General features: G+C 50.2%; 1 protein-coding gene across 1 annotated transcript; it reads right to left on the reverse strand.

Annotated features, from left to right (window-relative positions):
• Positions 1-654: 654 nt before the first annotated feature.
• Positions 655-17,645, reverse strand: LOC148518677 (uncharacterized). Its single transcript, XM_088477463.1, has 2 exons — positions 17,399-17,645; positions 655-2,562 (listed from the first exon to the last, which is right to left on the reverse strand). The coding sequence occupies exons 1-2, from the start codon at positions 17,643-17,645 to the stop codon at positions 1,670-1,672; spliced, it is 1,140 nt and encodes a 379-aa protein (XP_088333589.1). The 3' UTR covers positions 655-1,669.
• Positions 17,646-18,351: the final 706 nt, after the last annotated feature.

The raw sequence follows: 18,351 nt of genomic DNA on the forward strand, positions 1-18,351 counted from the left end.
ATTGAAAACCCGCCCCTGCTAACGATAGGCTAACTCTAAACAGTAATTTGCATACATGCCGGCCCCCATCCTAGAGGTTTAACACACCTCTTTTCTTATGCAATCTTTCGGTTTCACTAAACCTTCTATCGGATGAGGTGTTGTCATGTGTGCAAACCACTTATCATACTAACATAAAATAAAGACACTGAGACGTGGATTTGGCAGATAACTTGATGGCGATTTATTGGAGAAATTAATATTATTTATTAATTCTTAAATTAATTAAGGATGTATGGTGGCAAAGAAAGGACGGCCAGAAATCAGCCAGATCTGCTATGCCCACACACAAACAACAAAAGACATAGCAGGCGTAGATCCCCCAGAGTGCATACACATAACCATGTAAACCATGTCAAACACAAAAGGTAACGCTCACCCTCTAACTTGACTACCCACCCGTTTAGGTGATGATACTGCCCCCCGTTAGGTTGGTACAGCCAACTACCAGTCAACGAAGGGAACGCCCTTAACTCATAATTGCACCCGGACTGGTGAACTGCCGTTCTTTCCCGCCACAGCAAGGTTCTGCTTAGGAAAACCGCCGCACCGCCACCATACCAAGGACTACCCCAATAACGCCAACACCCTAAAAAGATCCACAAGAAATAATGACACACCTTCTTCTGTCAAATGAACTCCATCAGCCCTATATAAATGACTAAAACGAAATTGAATGCCCTTATGGTAAATGACACGGCCATCATTGGCCATCACAAATTTGGCTACTGCAAAGTTAAGCTTCTTCCTAGCCTCATCTATAGCGGGAAAACTCCTAACCCCACGCCAGACCTGTCGAGGCACAATGCAAGACCAAAGTAATGTACACGAGGGCCAGGCCGATAGCACCCTCGCCAAATCGTTAATTATATCAAGTCGCAATGCTAAAGAGGACCTCTGTCCTAAGTCGTTGCCTCCTAAATGGGTCACCAAAATACGTGGCCTGCCAAAATTTTTTGCGTACTCTAACAGTCTAGGACAAAAGGAATGCCATCTCATACCCCTGAAACCTATCCAACGGATCCTAGCAGAATGTTCACAAAGTGGAGCATGATCTGAACTCATAAAGCTAGCGGCCCAGAAAATATAAGAATGGCCTATAACCCAAATGTCCTGCGTGTCAAAGAGCAAACCTAAAAATGGAGAAAAGCAGTAAATACCAAATTAGTAGTTGTAATAAAACAATAAAATTTTATGGTGTATTAGTGGGATCTGAAAGAACAATAAGTGAGTATCTGCCAAAAGAAAAAGTTTCTATTGGTTGCCAGCTTTACTATTTAAAGTGGCTAGGACAAACAAAAAGACACAAAGGGGAAGAATGGGTGGGGGGACATTGGGAAAAAACATGTGAACTCGGCAAGAGGTAAAATAAAAACCTGCTGAGGGATGGACTATGACCTAATTAAATGTTTTGAAATTAGCCGAATTGAATCCGTCAGATCAGGCAAAAATTGTAAAATCCCTCAAGACTCCCATTGCCAGCAATGGCGAGTAGCTAATCCCGAGTAGGGTAGACAGGGGTAACAGACGAGACAAGACGAGACGGAACTTGAGACAAAAACAAGAAAACCAGGCAAGCAATAAAACATAACATTGAAAATATTACATTGCCCTATGGTTCCAAACAATCTTAATGAGTAGGTCGGATGTAACTTTTATAACTATCCGATTTCCAACGTCCCAGTGACTTAATTTCCGACGGTGAGAAACCCGCAGCAGCTGCCGAAGTTGCGGCGCCGATCCTAAATGAGTGCGTACCAAAATCCTGAGGTGAGAGGCCTAAACCTGATACACACCGCTTCAGAAACCAACCAAACTGGTATTTGGTAAGCGGAGTCCTGTTCAAGTGCATAAGCCATGAACCAGGTACATCCGGGCGTAACAATGCGTAACGCATCGCTAACGCCACAGGGCAGATCCGTTCGTCCTTAGACGGACTCAACGAGAACCACCTACCCCTACCAGTCTGGTCGGTCTTTGACCGCCGTATCCTACAAAGCAAAGCTCGATGAGTGACCGAGATATCCGAGCAGAGCATGGTGGCATCAACCCGTTTGGAAGATGCCACCAACTCCGATACGCGCAATGCGCCGTGAAAAGCCACCGAAAACGCCAGTTGGATCAGGATCGCCTCGTACTCGGTAAACGCCACTTCGGGGACTGCCCCCAGCACTGCCGGAAGCAAATGGGCGTCCACAGGTTTCCTACGGTCAGCAACTGGCCGAGAGACCCGCGCCCAACCCTTTAAAGCCTTCGCAATCAGAAAGCTTTTAGTAAAGTCAGGTTGTCCCTTTAATTTAACATAAAATGCAATGCCTGCCAAGGAGCGCGCCACAGAAGCCCTGGATCTACCCCCCAAACGGAGACTCCAAATAAAAGAAAGCATCGCACGATGCTGACCCTTACCTGCCTGCCTGCTGCTACGGGAATAGTCTTCCCATTCATGCCAAGCCTGACGATAAGCTCGCAAAGTGGAGGGGGCTAGAGACTGCTCTGCTAAGCCCTCCATGCCGGCTCGATCACCTGCCCAACATAAGAGGGGCAAAGCACAGCATCAACGTCAGCACCAGGGGCCAAAGATCGGAATCTAGCCCACTGAAAACGTGATAACGCATCAGCTATCCCATTCTCTACCCCCGGCACGTGTCTTGCTTTAAACATGATGTTAAAACGCAAACATGTCAGCACCAGCTGCGCAAGCAAACGCAAAACCAGCAGGGAAGACGCGCGTTGACGATTAATCACGTGCACCACGCCCAGGTTGTCACACCTGATCACGATGCTGCGATTGCGCAAGCGTTCACTCCAGATTTCTAAGGAAACCATTATGGGAAAGAGTTCGAGAAGGAGCAAGTCCCTGGTCAAACCCCTTCCTTCCCATTCCTCTGGCCAATGACCAACGCACCAGGAACCATCAAGGTAGCAACCGAATCCCGTGGCGCCTGCCGCATCGGTGAACAGCTGCAGCTGCAAATTGTCCGCGGGTGGAGGCAACCACAGCCGGACACCATTAAAATCCTGCAGAAACGAGACCCAGACAGAGAGGTCCCGCTTAATCTCTGAGGACAAACGGAGTAAATGTCTCGGCTTAGTGACTCCAGCCGTGGCCCTTTCTAGCTTGCGCGAAAAAACTCTGCCCATAGGAATGACCCTACAGGCAAAGTTCAACAGGCCCAGGAGAGATTGCGCCTTCCGCAGGGTAATTTTATTGGAAGCCGTGCACTCCTCTATGGCATTACGCAATTTGTGAACCTTATCGAGGGGAAGGCGACAGGCGCCCGCCGAGGTATCGATCTCGATACCCAGGAATGACAAGCAAGAGGCAGGGCCCTCAGTTTTGTCCGCAGCAACTGGGACTCCAAAATGAAAAAACAGCGCTTGCAAAGAAAACAACAAATAACTACATCTATCTGAACCAGAAGGGCCGACGCACAAGAAGTCATCGAGATAGTGGGCTATCCCATGACCTCCGAGAGAAAATTCCACGCACCAGTGCAAGAAGGTGCTAAATCGCTCAAAATATGCGCATGACACCGAACATCCCATAGGCAAGCACTTGTCTATGTAATATTCGCCATCCAAGCGAAAGCCCATAAACCGGAATGACTCTGGGTGTAAGGGAAGCAGACGAAAAGCCGATTCAACATCTATCTTAGCCATCAGCGCGCCTGGACCATAAAACCTAACTACGTTCAAAGCATCGTCAAACGACTGGTACACCACCGAGGAAACCTCAACTGGTATGGCATCATTTACTGATGAGCCTGGAGGATAAGACAGATGTTGAATAAGCCTGTACTTTCCTGGAATATTCTTGGGGACCACTTCCACCGGGGAAATCACAAGATCCCTTATGGGAGGTTCTGCAAAAGGCCCTGCCATGCGTCCTAAGGTAACCTCGCTAGCCACTTTCTCCCTAAGAATGTGAGGCAACTCGAACGCAGATTTCAAATTCCTAGGCGAACCTGTGTCAACCTCTCTGCAAATAGGTAACTGGAAACCAAAGCTGAAACCTTTTAACAAAAATTCCGCGTCCCGGAGAACAGGGTACCAACGCAACCATTTTGCCATTGCGGCAACGCAGACGGGGGATGAAGCTTTACTTAGAACCAGCGCCTTTTGGCGGCTGAGCAGGCTGTTGCTGAGCACCCGCCTTGAAGCACTTGGCAACTGGGTGGCTGCCACTACATTGCAAGCAGAGGTGACGAAAACGACATTTCCGACCCTGCGTACAAGTGGAATTATTAAAAGCGAAACATTTTCCACCGGCCGCCTGCTGCTGGCCCTGACGACCTGAACTAGCTGATTATTCACGCTGTACGCTTCAAACGCAGGACGCAAAGGCTGCGTGACCTCGAGCCAAACCTCTACGTCCTTCCAGCCTAGATCCATCACCCGTCTGCCGTCCTGCTTGCGACGGAATTCTTCGTCGTACGCTCGCCAAGCCATGCCCCTGGAGGACAACTGCATGCTATGAACTAAATGGAGGTACCTAATGACGTTCAGGTGCTCCTCTGGGCGCGTCTCCAAATAACAAGCCGAAAAAATGCAAAAACCGGCCAACCAATTATTGTAAGATTTGAAAGCTTCCAAACCTATACCACCCTTTGCCCTAGCTGCCTTAAACGCCTTCTTAGCTTTTTCCGTAAGTGCAAAAATATCCACATAGTCACCTTTGCGGATCTTACTGTGGCAAGTCGCTTTTAAACCTCGCAATACAGCGGTGTTGTCACAATGTACCCCTGCAGAACCTTCTAAACCCTTCTCTATTGGCTTGCGCTTATGGGTGCTATGCTTACGCCTTGAGCGACGCTTTGCCTCCAATTTTGCATATTTAGCTGCTCTCTTGCGCGCTCTGCCCGCGCTGTCCGCGTTAGATATAGAGGAAGCAAAAGAAGACGTCAAGGAACTAGAGTCTGAGAAAGACCCACCTGAACCCTCCGATGTCATGGTATCAGAGGAAAATCCAGACCGCCCCTCCCCGACATCCTCGTCAACCAGCTCTCCTTCTTCGACCACGTCATCTGAAAAAGAAGGAAAAACACCGGCCGCCACCTCTGCGGCAGGCAACCTAGCATCCATATTGCCACGCCTCGAGTCTTGAGTGATCGGAACTGAGGGCGCACTAGTGCCCACGCTATGCTGGGCCAAGCTAGGAGCAATGGCTCTCAATGCTTGCGCCAGCTGCTCTACCTCTGACCCCCCCTGCGCCCCTACAGGATTGACGTTAGCAGGCGCGACGGTTTGAGTAGGCAACGAGCCTGCCGGCGGAGCTGCCAAAAATGGGGCAAGCACAGCCGCCAGGGTTGACAAAGCAGATGCGATGGCTGAGGGATCTGGCTGCGCAGCAAAAGGGGGAGGGGTGGCAACACTCACAGATGCAGGGGATTGCACCCTATTACTGGTACTAGAATTCTGAGCCCCAGCCCTGGGAACATGAGCAGGGGACAGACTGGATGTGGAATGGCTGTAATGGCTAAGCCCCGCCCCCCGCTCACTAACATGGCGGGCGCCCCGCCGTGAGCGGGGAACGGGAAGGACCATGGGGACACTAGCATGGCCTTGGCTGCTCCTAGATGGGGCTCTATGGCCCCGCCGGGAACTCCGCCTTTTAGCGGAGGCTGTGACCTGGCCGCCGGATGGGAGAGCGCGCCCGCGTGTAGGTGTCGCGGCGCGCTCCCGCCCGCTACCAGCCGCAGTGATCGCGGGAGCTCCGGCCGCGCCTGGAGTCAGCAGAGCCGGGTGCCGGCCTGAACCCCGCGCCTGCATAGCAGCGTCGCCGGAGGCACCACCCGCCGCACACACGGCAGGGGCCACCCCGCGACGCCCAGCATGATTGGCGCCGGAGACAGGATCCGCCGCATCCGCGACGGAGGCTGCTCCTCCACGCCTGCGCAGGCCCCGCTCCGTAGCGGCGCCTGGAGAAGCACCCGCCGCATCCGCAGCAGGGGCCGCCCCACGCCGCTGGCGTGAGCCAGTGTTCAGGTCAGTCTGGAGGAAGCGGGCAGGGGGGGCGCAGAGCGGCGGGGACGGGGCATGGCTAATGACAAAAGCGAGGGTGGACAGGGCCAGGTAAAGGGACAATAATGTGCTGCTATTTATTTATATAGAGCCAGGAAAGTGAGGGAAAGCAAAGTGTTAAATGTAGAAAATAGGGGCAGGGATAAGAAGGGAAGAGAATCTAGTGATGAAAATAAAAAAGAAAAGAATTAACAGACCAATATAAGGTACAGACTATCACTGACCAACTCTGACACTGACCACAATCTGGAACAAAGAGGCTTTGGCCCTCACTTCTAGCTCCTTATATAATGTCTCTATTGAAAACCCGCCCCTGCTAACGATAGGCTAACTCTAAACAGTAATTTGCATACATGCCGGCCCCCATCCTAGAGGTTTAACACACCTCTTTTCTTATGCAATCTTTCGGTTTTACTAAACCTTCTATCGGATGAGGTGTTGTCATGTGTGCAAACCACTTATCATACTAACATAAAATAAAGACACCGAGACGTGGATTTGGCAGATAACTTGATGGCGATTTATTGGAGAAATTAATATTATTTATTAATTCATAAATTAATTAAGGATGTATGGTGGCAAAGAAAGGACGGCCAGAAATCAGCCAGATCTGCTATGCCCACACACAAACAACAAAAGACATAGCAGGCGTAGATCGCCCAGAGTGCATACACATAACCATGTAAACCATGTCAAACACAAAAGGTAACGCTCACCCTCTAACTTGACTACCCACCAGTTTAGGTGATGATACTGCCCCCCGTTAGGTTGGTACAGCCAACTACCAGTCAACGAAGGGAACGCCCTTAACTCATAATTGCACCCGGACTGGTGAACTGCCGTTCTTTCCGCCACTACATAATTAACTACAACAACCTGCCAATAATTGCAAAGGGAAGGGAGGGTGGGCAATCTGGAACAAAGAGGCTTTGGCCCTGACTTCTAGCTCCTTATATAATGTCTCTATTGAAAACCCGCCCCTGCTAACGATAGGCTAACTCTAAACAGTAATTTGCATACATGCCGGCCCCCATCCTAGAGGTTTAACACACCTCTTTTCTTATGCAATCTTTCGGTTTCACTAAACCTTCTATCGGATGAGGTGTTGTCATGTGTGCAAACCACTTATCATACTAACATAAAATAAAGACACTGAGACGTGGATTTGGCAGATAACTTGATGGCGATTTATTGGAGAAATTAATATTATTTATTAATTCTTAAATTAATTAAGGATGTATGGTGGCAAAGAAAGGACGGCCAGAAATCAGCCAGATCTGCTATGCCCACACACAAACAACAAAAGACATAGCAGGCGTAGATCGCCCAGAGTGCATACACATAACCATGTAAACCATGTCAAACACAAAAGGTAACGCTCACCCTCTAACTTGACTACCCACCCGTTTAGGTGATGATACTGCCCCCCGTTAGGTTGGTACAGCCAACTACCAGTCAACGAAGGGAACGCCCTTAACTCATAATTGCACCCGGACTGGTGAACTGCCGTTCTTTCCCGCCACAGCAAGGTTCTGCTTAGAAAAACCGCCGCACCGCCACCATACCAAGGACTACCCCAATAACGCCAACACCCTAAAAAGATCCACAAGAAATAATGACACACCTTCTTCTGTCAAATGAACTCCATCAGCCCTATATAAATGACTAAAACGAAATTGAATGCCCTTATGGTAAATGACACGGCCATCATTGGCCATCACAAATTTGGCTACTGCAAAGTTAAGCTTCTTCCTAGCCTCATCTATAGCGGGAAAACTCCTAACCCCACGCCAGACCTGTCGAGGCACAATGCAAGACCAAAGTAATGTACACGAGGGCCAGGCCGATAGCACCCTCGCCAAATCGTTAATTATATCAAGTCGCAATGCTAAAGAGGACCTCTGTCCTAAGTCGTTGCCTCCTAAATGGGTCACCAAAATACGTGGCCTGCCAAAATTTTTTGCGTACTCTAACAGTCTAGGACAAAAGGAATGCCATCTCATACCCCTGAAACCTATCCAACGGATCCTAGCAGAATGTTCACAAAGTGGAGCATGATCTGAACTCATAAAGCTAGCGGCCCAGAAAATATAAGAATGGCCTATAACCCAAATGTCCTGCGTGTCAAAGAGCAAACCTAAAAATGGAGAAAAGCAGTAAATACCAAATTAGTAGTTGTAATAAAACAATAAAATTTTATGGTGTATTAGTGGGATCTGAAAGAACAATAAGTGAGTATCTGCCAAAAGAAAAAGTTTCTATTGGTTGCCAGCTTTACTATTTAAAGTGGCTAGGACAAACAAAAAGACACAAAGGGGAAGAATGGGTGGGGGGACATTGGGAAAAAACATGTGAACTCGGCAAGAGGTAAAATAAAAACCTGCTGAGGGATGGACTATGACCTAATTAAATGTTTTGAAATTAGCCGAATTGAATCCGTCAGATCAGGCAAAAATTGTAAAATCCCTCAAGACTCCCATTGCCAGCAATGGCGAGTAGCTAATCCCGAGTAGGGTAGACAGGGGTAACAGACGAGACAAGACGAGACGGAACTTGAGACAAAAACAAGAAAACCAGGCAAGCAATAAAACATAACATTGAAAATATTACATTGCCCTATGGTTCCAAACAATCTTAATGAGTAGGTCGGATGTAACTTTTATAACTATCCGATTTCCAACGTCCCAGTGACTTAATTTCCGACGGTGAGAAACCCGCAGCAGCTGCCGAAGTTGCGGCGCCGATCCTAAATGAGTGCGTACCAAAATCCTGAGGTGAGAGGCCTAAACCCGATACACACCGCTTCAGAAACCAACCAAACTGGTATTTGGTAAGCGGAGTCCTGTTCAAGTGCATAAGCCATGAACCAGGTACATCCGGGCGTAACAATGCGTAACGCATCGCTAACGCCACAGGGCAGATCCGTTCGTCCTTAGACGGACTCAACGAGAACCACCTACCCCTACCAGTCTGGTCTGTCTTTGACCGCCGTATCCTACAAAGCAAAGCTCGATAAGTGACCGAGATATCCGAGCAGAGCATGGTGGCATCAACCCGTTTGGAAGATGCCACCAACTCCGATACGCGCAATGCGCCGTGAAAAGCCACCGAAAACGCCAGTTGGATCAGGATCGCCTCGTACTCGGTAAACGCCACTTCGGGGACTGCCCCCAGCACTGCCGGAAGCAAATGGGCATCCACAGGTTTCCTACGGTCAGCAACTGGCCGAGAGACCCGCGCCCAACCCTTTAAAGCCTTCGCAATCAGAAAGCTTTTAGTAAAGTCAGGTTGTCCCTTTAATTTAACATAAAATGCAATGCCTGCCAAGGAGCGCGCCACAGAAGCCCTGGATCTACCCCCCAAACGGAGACTCCAAATAAAAGAAAGCATCGCACGATGCTGACCCTTACCTGCCTGCCTGCTGCTACGGGAATAGTCTTCCCATTCATGACAAGCCTGACGATAAGCTCGCAAAGTGGAGGGGGCTAGAGACTGCTCTGCTAAGCCCTCCATGCCGGCTCGATCACCTGCCAAACATAAGAGGGGCAAAGCACAGCATCAACGTCAGCACCAGGGGCCAAAGATCGGAATCTAGCCCACTGAAAATGTGATAACGCATCAGCTATCCCATTCTCTACCCCCGGCACGTGTCTTGCTTTAAACATGATGTTAAAACGCAAACATGTCAGCACCAGCTGCGCAAGCAAACGCAAAACCAGCAGGGAAGACGCGCGTTGACGATTAATCGTGTGCACCACGCCCAGGTTGTCACACCTGATCACGATGCTGCGATTGCGCAAGCGTTCACTCCAGATTTCTAAGGAAACCATTATGGGAAAGAGTTCGAGAAGGAGCAAGTCCCTGGTCAAACCCCTTCCTTCCCATTCCTCTGGCCAATGACCAACGCACCAGGAACCATCAAGGTAGCAACCGAATCCCGTGGCGCCTGCCGCATCGGTGAACAGCTGCAGCTGCAAATTGTCCGCGGGTGGAGGCAACCACAGCCGGACACCATTAAAATCCTGCAGAAACGAGACCCAGACAGAGAGGTCCCGCTTAATCTCTGAGGACAAACGGAGTAAATGTCTCGGCTTAGTGACTCCAGCCGTGGCCCTTTCTAGCTTGCGCGAAAAAACTCTGCCCATAGGAATGACCCTACAGGCAAAGTTCAACAGGCCCAGGAGAGATTGCGCCTGCCGCAGGGTAATTTTATTGGAAGCCGTGCACTCCTCTATGGCACCTTATCGAGGGGAAGGCGACAGGCGCCCGCCGAGGTATCGATCTCGATACCCAGGAATGACAAGCAAGAGGCAGGGCCCTCAGTTTTGTCCGCAGCAACTGGGACTCCAAAATGAAAAAACAGCGCTTGCAAAGAAAACAACAAATAACTATATCTATCTGAACCAGAAGGGCCGACGCACAAGAAGTCATCGAGATAGTGGGCTATCCCATGACCTCCGCAAGAAAATTCCACGCACCAGTGCAAGAAGGTGCTAAATCGCTCAAAATATGCGCATGACACCGAACATCCCATAGGCAAGCACTTGTCTATGTAATATTCGCCGTCCAAGCGAAAGCCCATAAACCGGAATGACTCTGGGTGTAAGGGAAGCAGACAAAAAGCCGATTCAACATCTATCTTAGCCATCAGCGCGCCTGGACCATAAAACCTAACTACGTTCAAAGCATCGTCAAACGACTGGTACACCACCGAGGAAACCTCAACTGGTATGGCATCATTTACTGATGAGCCTGGAGGATAAGACAGATGTTGAATAAGCCTGTACTTTCCTGGAATCTTCTTGGGGACCACTCCCACCGGGGAAATCACAAGATCCCTTATGGGAGGTTCTGCAAAAGGCCCTGCCATGCGTCCTAAAGTAACCTCGCTAGCCACTTTCTCCCTAAGAATGTGAGGCAACTCGAACGCAGATTTCAAATTCCTAGGCGAACCTGTGTCAACCTCTCTGCAAATAGGTAACTGGAAACCAAAGCTGAAACCTTTTAACAAAAATTCCGCGTCCCGGAGAACAGGGTACCAACGCAACCATTTTGCCATTGCGGCAACGCAGACGGGGGATGAAGCTTTACTTAGAACCAGCGCCTTTTGGCGGCTGAGCAGGCTGTTGCTGAGCACCCGCCTTGAAGCACTTGGCAACTGGGTGGCTGCCACTACATCGCAAGCAGAGGTGACGAAAACGACATTTCCGACCCTGCGTACAAGTGGAATTATTAAAAGCGAAACATTTTCCACCGGACGCCTGCTGCTGGCCCTGACGACCTGAACTAGCTGATTATTCACGTTGTACGCTTCAAACGCAGGACGCAAAGGCTGCGTGACCTCGAGCCAAACCTCTACGTCCTTCCAGCCTAGATCCATCACCCGTCTGCCGTCCTGCTTGCGACGGAATTCTTCGTCGTACGCTCGCCAAGCCATGCCCCTGGAGGACAACTGCATGCTATGAACTAAATGGAGGTACCTAATGATGTTCAGGTGCTCCTCTGGGCGCGTCTCCAAATAACAAGCCGAAAAAATGCAAAAACCGGCCAACCAATTATTGTAAGATTTGAAAGCTTCCAAACCTATACCACCCTTTGCCCTAGCCGCCTTAAACGGGTATTGGCTTGCGCTTATGGGTGCTATGCTTACGCCTTGAGCGACGCTTTGCCTCCAATTTTACATATTTAGCTGCTCTCTTGCGCGCTCTGCCCGCGCTGTCCGCGTTAGATATAGAGGAAGCAAAAGAAGACGTCAAGGAACTAGAGTCTGAGAAAGACCCACCTGAACCCTCCGATGTCATGGTATCAGAGGAAAATCCAGACCGCCCCTCCCCGACATCCTCGTCAACCAGCTCTCCTTCTTCGACCACGTCATCTGAAAAAGAAGGAAAAACACCGGCCGCCACCTCTGCGGCAGGCAACCTAGCATCCATATTGCCACGCCTCGAGTCTTGAGTGATCGGAACTGAGGGCGCACTAGTGCCCACGCTATGCTGGGCCAAGCTAGGAGCAATGGCTCTCAATGCTTGCGCCAGCTGCTCTACCTCTGACCCCCCCTGCGCCCCTACAGGATTGACGTTAGCAGGCGCGATGGTTTGAGTAGGCAACGAGCCTGCCGGCGGAGCTGCCAAAAATGGGGCAAGCACAGCCGCCAGGGTTGACAAAGCAGATGCGATGGCTGAGGGATCTGGCTGCGCAGCAAAAGGGGGAGGGGTGGCAACACTCACAGATGCAGGGGATTGCACCCTATTACTGGTACTAGAATTCTGAGCCCCAGCCCTGGGAACATGAGCAGGGGACAGACTGGATGTGGAATGGCTGTAATGGCTAAGCCCCGCCCCCCGCTCACTAACATGGCGGGCGCCCCGCCGTGAGCGGGGAACGGGAAGGACCATGGGGACACTAGCATGGCCTTGGCTGCTCCTAGATGGGGCTCTATGGCCCCGCCGGGACCTCCGCCTTTTAGCGGAGGCTGTGACCTGGCCGCCGGATGGGAGAGCGCGCCCGCGTGTAGGTGTCGCGGCGCGCTCCCGCCCGCTACCAGCCGCAGTGATCGCGGGAGCTCTGGCCGCGCCCGGAGTCAGCAGAGCCGGGCGCCGGCCTGAACCCCGCGCCTGCATAGCAGCGTCGCCGGAGGCACCACCCGCCGCACACATGGCAGGGGCCACCCCGCGACGCCCAGCATGATTGGCGCCGGAGACAGGATCCGCCGCATCCGCGACGGAGGCTGCTCCTCCACGCCTGCGCAGGCCCCGCTCCGTATCGGCGCCTGGAGAAGCACCCGCCGCGTCCGCAGCAGGGGCCGCCCCACGCCGCTGGCGTGAGCCAGTGTTCAGGTCAGTCTGGAGGAAGCGGGCAGGGAGGGGCGCAGAGCGGCGGGGACGGGGCATGGCTAATGACAAAAGCGAGGGTGGACAGGGCCAGGTAAAGGGACAATAATGTGCTGCTATTTATTTATATAGAGCCAGGAAAGTGAGGGAAAGCAAAGTGTTAAATGTAGAAAATAGGGGCAGGGATAAGAAGGGAAGAGAATCTAGTGATGAAAATAAAAAAGAAAAGAATTAACAGACCAATATAAGGTACAGACTATCACTGACCAACTCTGACACTGACCACAATCTGGAACAAAGAGGCTTTGGCCCTCACTTCTAGCTCCTTATATAATGTCTCTATTGAAAACCCGCCCCTGCTAACGATAGGCTAACTCTAAACAGTAATTTGCATACATGCCGGCCCCCATCCTAGAGGTTTAACACACCTCTTTTCTTATGCAATCTTTCGGTTTCACGTTTATGAAATAACATATATGTTATATAATATATGTTGTGGTTTGACACGTGCCTTTACAAACAAATCACCTTCTACCCTTGTTGTATGTAATGGATGTTCAGTGAAAGAAGAAACACACAAATATAAATTGCTCAAATGTTTCCTCCTCAATATCCTTGCTCTTGTCATATATCTATCAACCTAACACACCAGTCACAACACGGGACCCATTACATGCAATGGCTCCTATATGCTCTTGAAAAGTCAGGATTTTCCAATATCTCTGAAGAGTGGCCATAAGGGTACAATAAAAGGCATGACAGCCTGTCTTATTCAGTCCTGACACCTCTAATGACTAAACTCCTCTAAGATTATCCTCTCACAACTCAAACGCCAACAGCACTGCTTCAATTTCTGGCAGAGTTAACGCTCTGTAATATAGCTGTAGCCACAGCTGTCACTCCAGCACTGCAGATGTACTGTATGTACATTTCACATTCTGGATTTTAATGCTTCATTTGAGAACTATATTTTCCTGACCATTTAGCACACAGCCACATATATTTTATTTTAATATTTCACGGTGACAATCCATACAAACAGATGGACAAAATAAAAGTTACAGAGTCCTCTAACCAGATGAGGGCTGGCAACTTTTGCCTGGGAGGCAAAGCCCAGAGAGAGACCCATGTTCTCCTACCAATAAAATATCAACAGAAAAATGGGCTTTTATGAAAACGTGCAGTAATGTTTTGTTGAATGTAGGTGTGGTTATATATAGCCAATAGAATATAATAAACATTATATGTCATAGAACAGAACTATAATCAAATACTTTGAACAGCCCCGTCAGAGTAGTACTGTATTTAGCACCTCAGAATACAGAGAGCAGTCTTAGCAATACCAAGCAATAGAGATAGCATTCTTGTCAATGCAGCACAACACCAAAGGCATTCATGTAAAAGCTCCACAATACAGAGAGAATTCTTTTAAAGGTCACTCAATACAGAGAACATTCTTGTGAACGCCACACAATGTTAGACTGGTTCATCAGGGGCCCACTGGGGGAATGAAATGGTAGGGGCCCATGAAGTAGAGTGTGCACTGCGATTAAAGGGATTGCAGCCAGCCGCATGTGAGGTTATCTGTCTGATCTCATGGCCATACATGGTAGTAGGCGCATGCTGACCATAGGGGGGCAGGAAGGGGGTATTGCTACTACATCGCAGTGTTCTCCCCAGAAATTTTTTCCAGCCAGGTGGCATCAAGAAGTAGCCGGGTGGGGGCCTTCGCAATTATGAACGTGCTGGGAAAAGGGGTATGACCCTTTTCATCAGTGTAGTGTACCACACCGTAATACCCCTTATACACATTACGCCACACAATAGTAGTGCCCCTTATAACCCATTATGCCATGCTGTAGTAGTGTCTCTTATACATTATGCCACCCAGTAATGCCCCTTACACATTATGCACATTGAATTCCCCCCCATATGATTCACATAAAAACACACACACACACGCACACACACACACACACACACACACACACACACACAAACACAAATAAGCCCCCATTGGAATACATACAAACATAGGTCCCCACTGGAAAACACACACACGTGGGCAACCTGGATGTATTGCTCACCATATGCTTCTGTAACCAGTCAGTAGAGCTGCATAGACGTGTTTCAGGAGCAAGGAAGGATAGGCACAGAGGGAGATGTGGTTGGGAGCAGGGACCGGAGTTCCACTCAGCAGCAGCCCGCACTCCAGCGGGAGCCAGGAGCAGTAATTTGAGGGGGCGGGAAGAAGAGGCACAGAGGGAGTGAGACCGGAGTCCAGACCGGGGGACAGGAGAGCTATCCAGCTGCAACCCAGGAGCAGCAGCAGTTAAGTGCCACCCAGCCTTCGGCCCTGAGAGCAACAGAACTTCAGGCGGGAATCACATACAGGAGAGCGACACTGCAAGGTATGTGTGAGTCACATGCAGTGTTAAAGCCACTCCCGTGCTGTACAGCCACTCACTGTACAGACACAGCAAGTCCCGGGTCAACAAGGACATGTTGAGGGTGACAGGGGTTGCCGTGCATAGAGGCGGGGGGAAGTGCCAGACGGCAGCCTGTTTCTGCCGGGCGATGCGCCCGCAGAAATCAGCCTGGGGAGAACACTGCATCGATTAGTATGAGTTAGGATGATTAACACACAAGCTGCCCAGATTTATTACTCTGCAAGATAGCAAGCATATTCTGTTTGTGTTGCTGAAGGGGAACCATGATGTTACCCAAGGGTGAAGCTAGCCTTTCTGACACCTGGGGCAAGGACTCATCACGCCCCCCAGGCAGCAGCAACAGCCTGTCAGGTAGGCAAAGCTGCTGCGCTCAGTGACAAAGAGGCGGGGCCATGCAGCCAATTGCTGCAGAGCACGGTCCATGAAGGCTAGCCAGCTCTCTGACATCGCACCTACAACTCTGGATCATCTACTGATGCTTCCCTCCCTCTTTCACCTAGGGCATATGCCCCATCTGCCCCCTCCCAGATATGCCCCTGTATTATCATTGGTTTAACATCTCTCTTTAGCAAAACATTTCAATCTCATTCACTGGTGTACTCTATTACTAGTTCCCACCCTATTACTAAGTCACTATCTTCAGCTCTTCCAATGTGCAAGATTCAGGCACTAGGAAAATGGCAGCCAAAGTCCACAGATTTGGGAACAGCATGTCTACTTAAAAGCAACCCCTTAGATAGTACTTTTTTTTAAATACAAAATGGTCAACTAAATATTCAATTTCCCATTATTGCAACTAGACTAATATTGATCCAACACACATAGGACGATTCGTAAATATCTTTCCACAGTTGCACATGATAGCTATATGACATGTGTGTTGTTTTTTAAATTTCTACCGATACAGATTATTTTTTTTAAATGGGGACATGGATTGGAGCTAGGGGGTAAATTTACTAAGAAACTTCTACCTATGGTGTCCACATCCTGTCATTATTTAATTTTTTCTTTACAGTGGGACTACAGGTGCCACCAGGAACTTACTGACTGGCTATGCCCAGGGCTGGTTGTTCCTTTGGTGGGGGGACCGGCTTTCCGAAGGAATTCCAGCCCTGGGCTGATGAGTTTGGTGCTGGTTAATGTGATGGCAGGGGGACCCCATGCTGTGTGTCCCCCTGCAATGGCATTGCACTCCAGACTGGTTGAGCCTGGTGCTGGTTATCAGAAAATATCAGGAACCCTACGCAGTTTTTCCCCGAATTTTGTACCAGCCTAAACTGAGAGGTCCAGGGCTGATTATTGATTTGGGGCAAGGACCACATGCATTTTTTTTAAGATTAACCATTTAGTTACTGCTTTACACAACAAAGCCTGCGCAGAACATACTGATCTGTGCAGTGCTTCGGCCACACCAACCGCTCATTCTTTCTAAAACTCACGCTGGGTGTAACTTAGGTGCTACACTGTAATTACTAGTTTAGCTGCACCTCATCTTCCTTACTATGTTAGCTGGTAAAATGTGAATTTCACAGACTATCACCTTCTGACCAGGCATACTCATGTGGGCAGGGCTGCAGCTGCGGATGTGGACGTCGACCCTGCTTCTGTCTCAGATGGGAGGCGGGCGGCGTTCTCCACCGTTTTTGCCTCCCTATCTAGTGCCTGGCGCGGCCAGCATGCCCCGGTCTGAGATAGACCTGGGGCTGCGGCAGGTGCAGTGCAGTCAGATGGAGCCACGGCTGAGCCTGTTGATGCTGGCTCTGCATCTAGTTTAGTGGATCAGCGGTGTGCAGCAGTAGCTGCTGATGCTGATCGGTGTACTGTGAGGTCTGGTCGCGGGCAGTCGCTCGCCCGCGACTCAGGCCATGGGGGGTGTGTGGCTTTGGAGCGAGTCGTGGCAGCCATTTTTATACAGGACACTGCTGCTGCACGCTCAAGGTGCAGTGGGCAGCCCTCCATAGTGCCCCCACACTGCCCCATATGTATTAGGGGTCAGGAGGAGGGTTTCTGTTCATAGGCTCTCAGCTGTAGCACACTCCAGTGAGGCAGTGACAGTGCCTGTTGCACTAGGTGATGGGGCCCATGCTAATGTAGTTGATCCCTTTGTGGTGGCTGGATCTGGTAGGGGCATGCGGAAGGATAGCAGTCTTAGGACCCCTCTCTCCAGGTAGGTTGCGGAGTTGGCATCCAGTCGGGGAGTCGGTCCGGCTGCATCTATGTTAGCGGTTGGCCTTTCTCCTCTGCGTAGAGCTTGGCGGTCATGTCTGCAGCGGGCTCGATTGCTCCCTCGGCGGCTGTCCACCATTTCCGCTGTCATTCAGCTTCCATTAGGAGGATATTAGAAGGATGGCAGTGCACTCGTGCGCAGCGGCTGTGGACACAGACACTGGTGGACATAGAAGTACAAGCAGCACTGCATTTGTCCCAGGACTGGGGGCTGCAGGAGCGCTTTGAGCGTATGGAGACTGCAAAGCAGCCGTGGCAGCGGCTGGAATCTAGCGTTGGCGGGTATAATTATAGCCACAACAGTGGCAGAAATGAGCACCGGACAAGGTATGGGGGTCGCAGTTGTGGCCTGGCCTGGCAAGTGCTTATAGCTGGAAGCGACATCCATGGAGAGAAAGGCGGCAGAAGCAGGGGAAGAGGGCTTTAGTTAAAGTTAAACTAGCTTTTTCCCCTAAATTCCTTTTCTACTTCAGGGTCCATAGTGTATCCACAGGATACCTTGGGGTATAGGTGTGACGTCAGTCATCGGGCACCATAGAGTTAAGCTTTCAGCCTCCCAGGATGCACTAGGGTCCCCCTCCTATACCCCGCCCCCGAGCCAAGGCACCTCAGTTTCGTTTGGAGCCCGGCCGGAGTCGGGTGCACCTGTTGGAGAGGGGGCTAGAAGAGCCCCTGAAGCTTTTTCTTCATGCAGCTGTGGCTGCACATCTGGATGAACAGCATGGACAGTCAGTCCTGACGTTCATGCTGTCTTCCCTACACCCCCGCCGGTACCAGAACGCCGG

The sequence above is a fragment of the Taudactylus pleione genome, unplaced genomic scaffold (genome assembly GCF_031769625.1).
Source record: "Taudactylus pleione unplaced genomic scaffold, aTauple2 ptg000201l, whole genome shotgun sequence".
Taxonomy (NCBI): domain Eukaryota; kingdom Metazoa; phylum Chordata; class Amphibia; order Anura; family Myobatrachidae; genus Taudactylus; species Taudactylus pleione.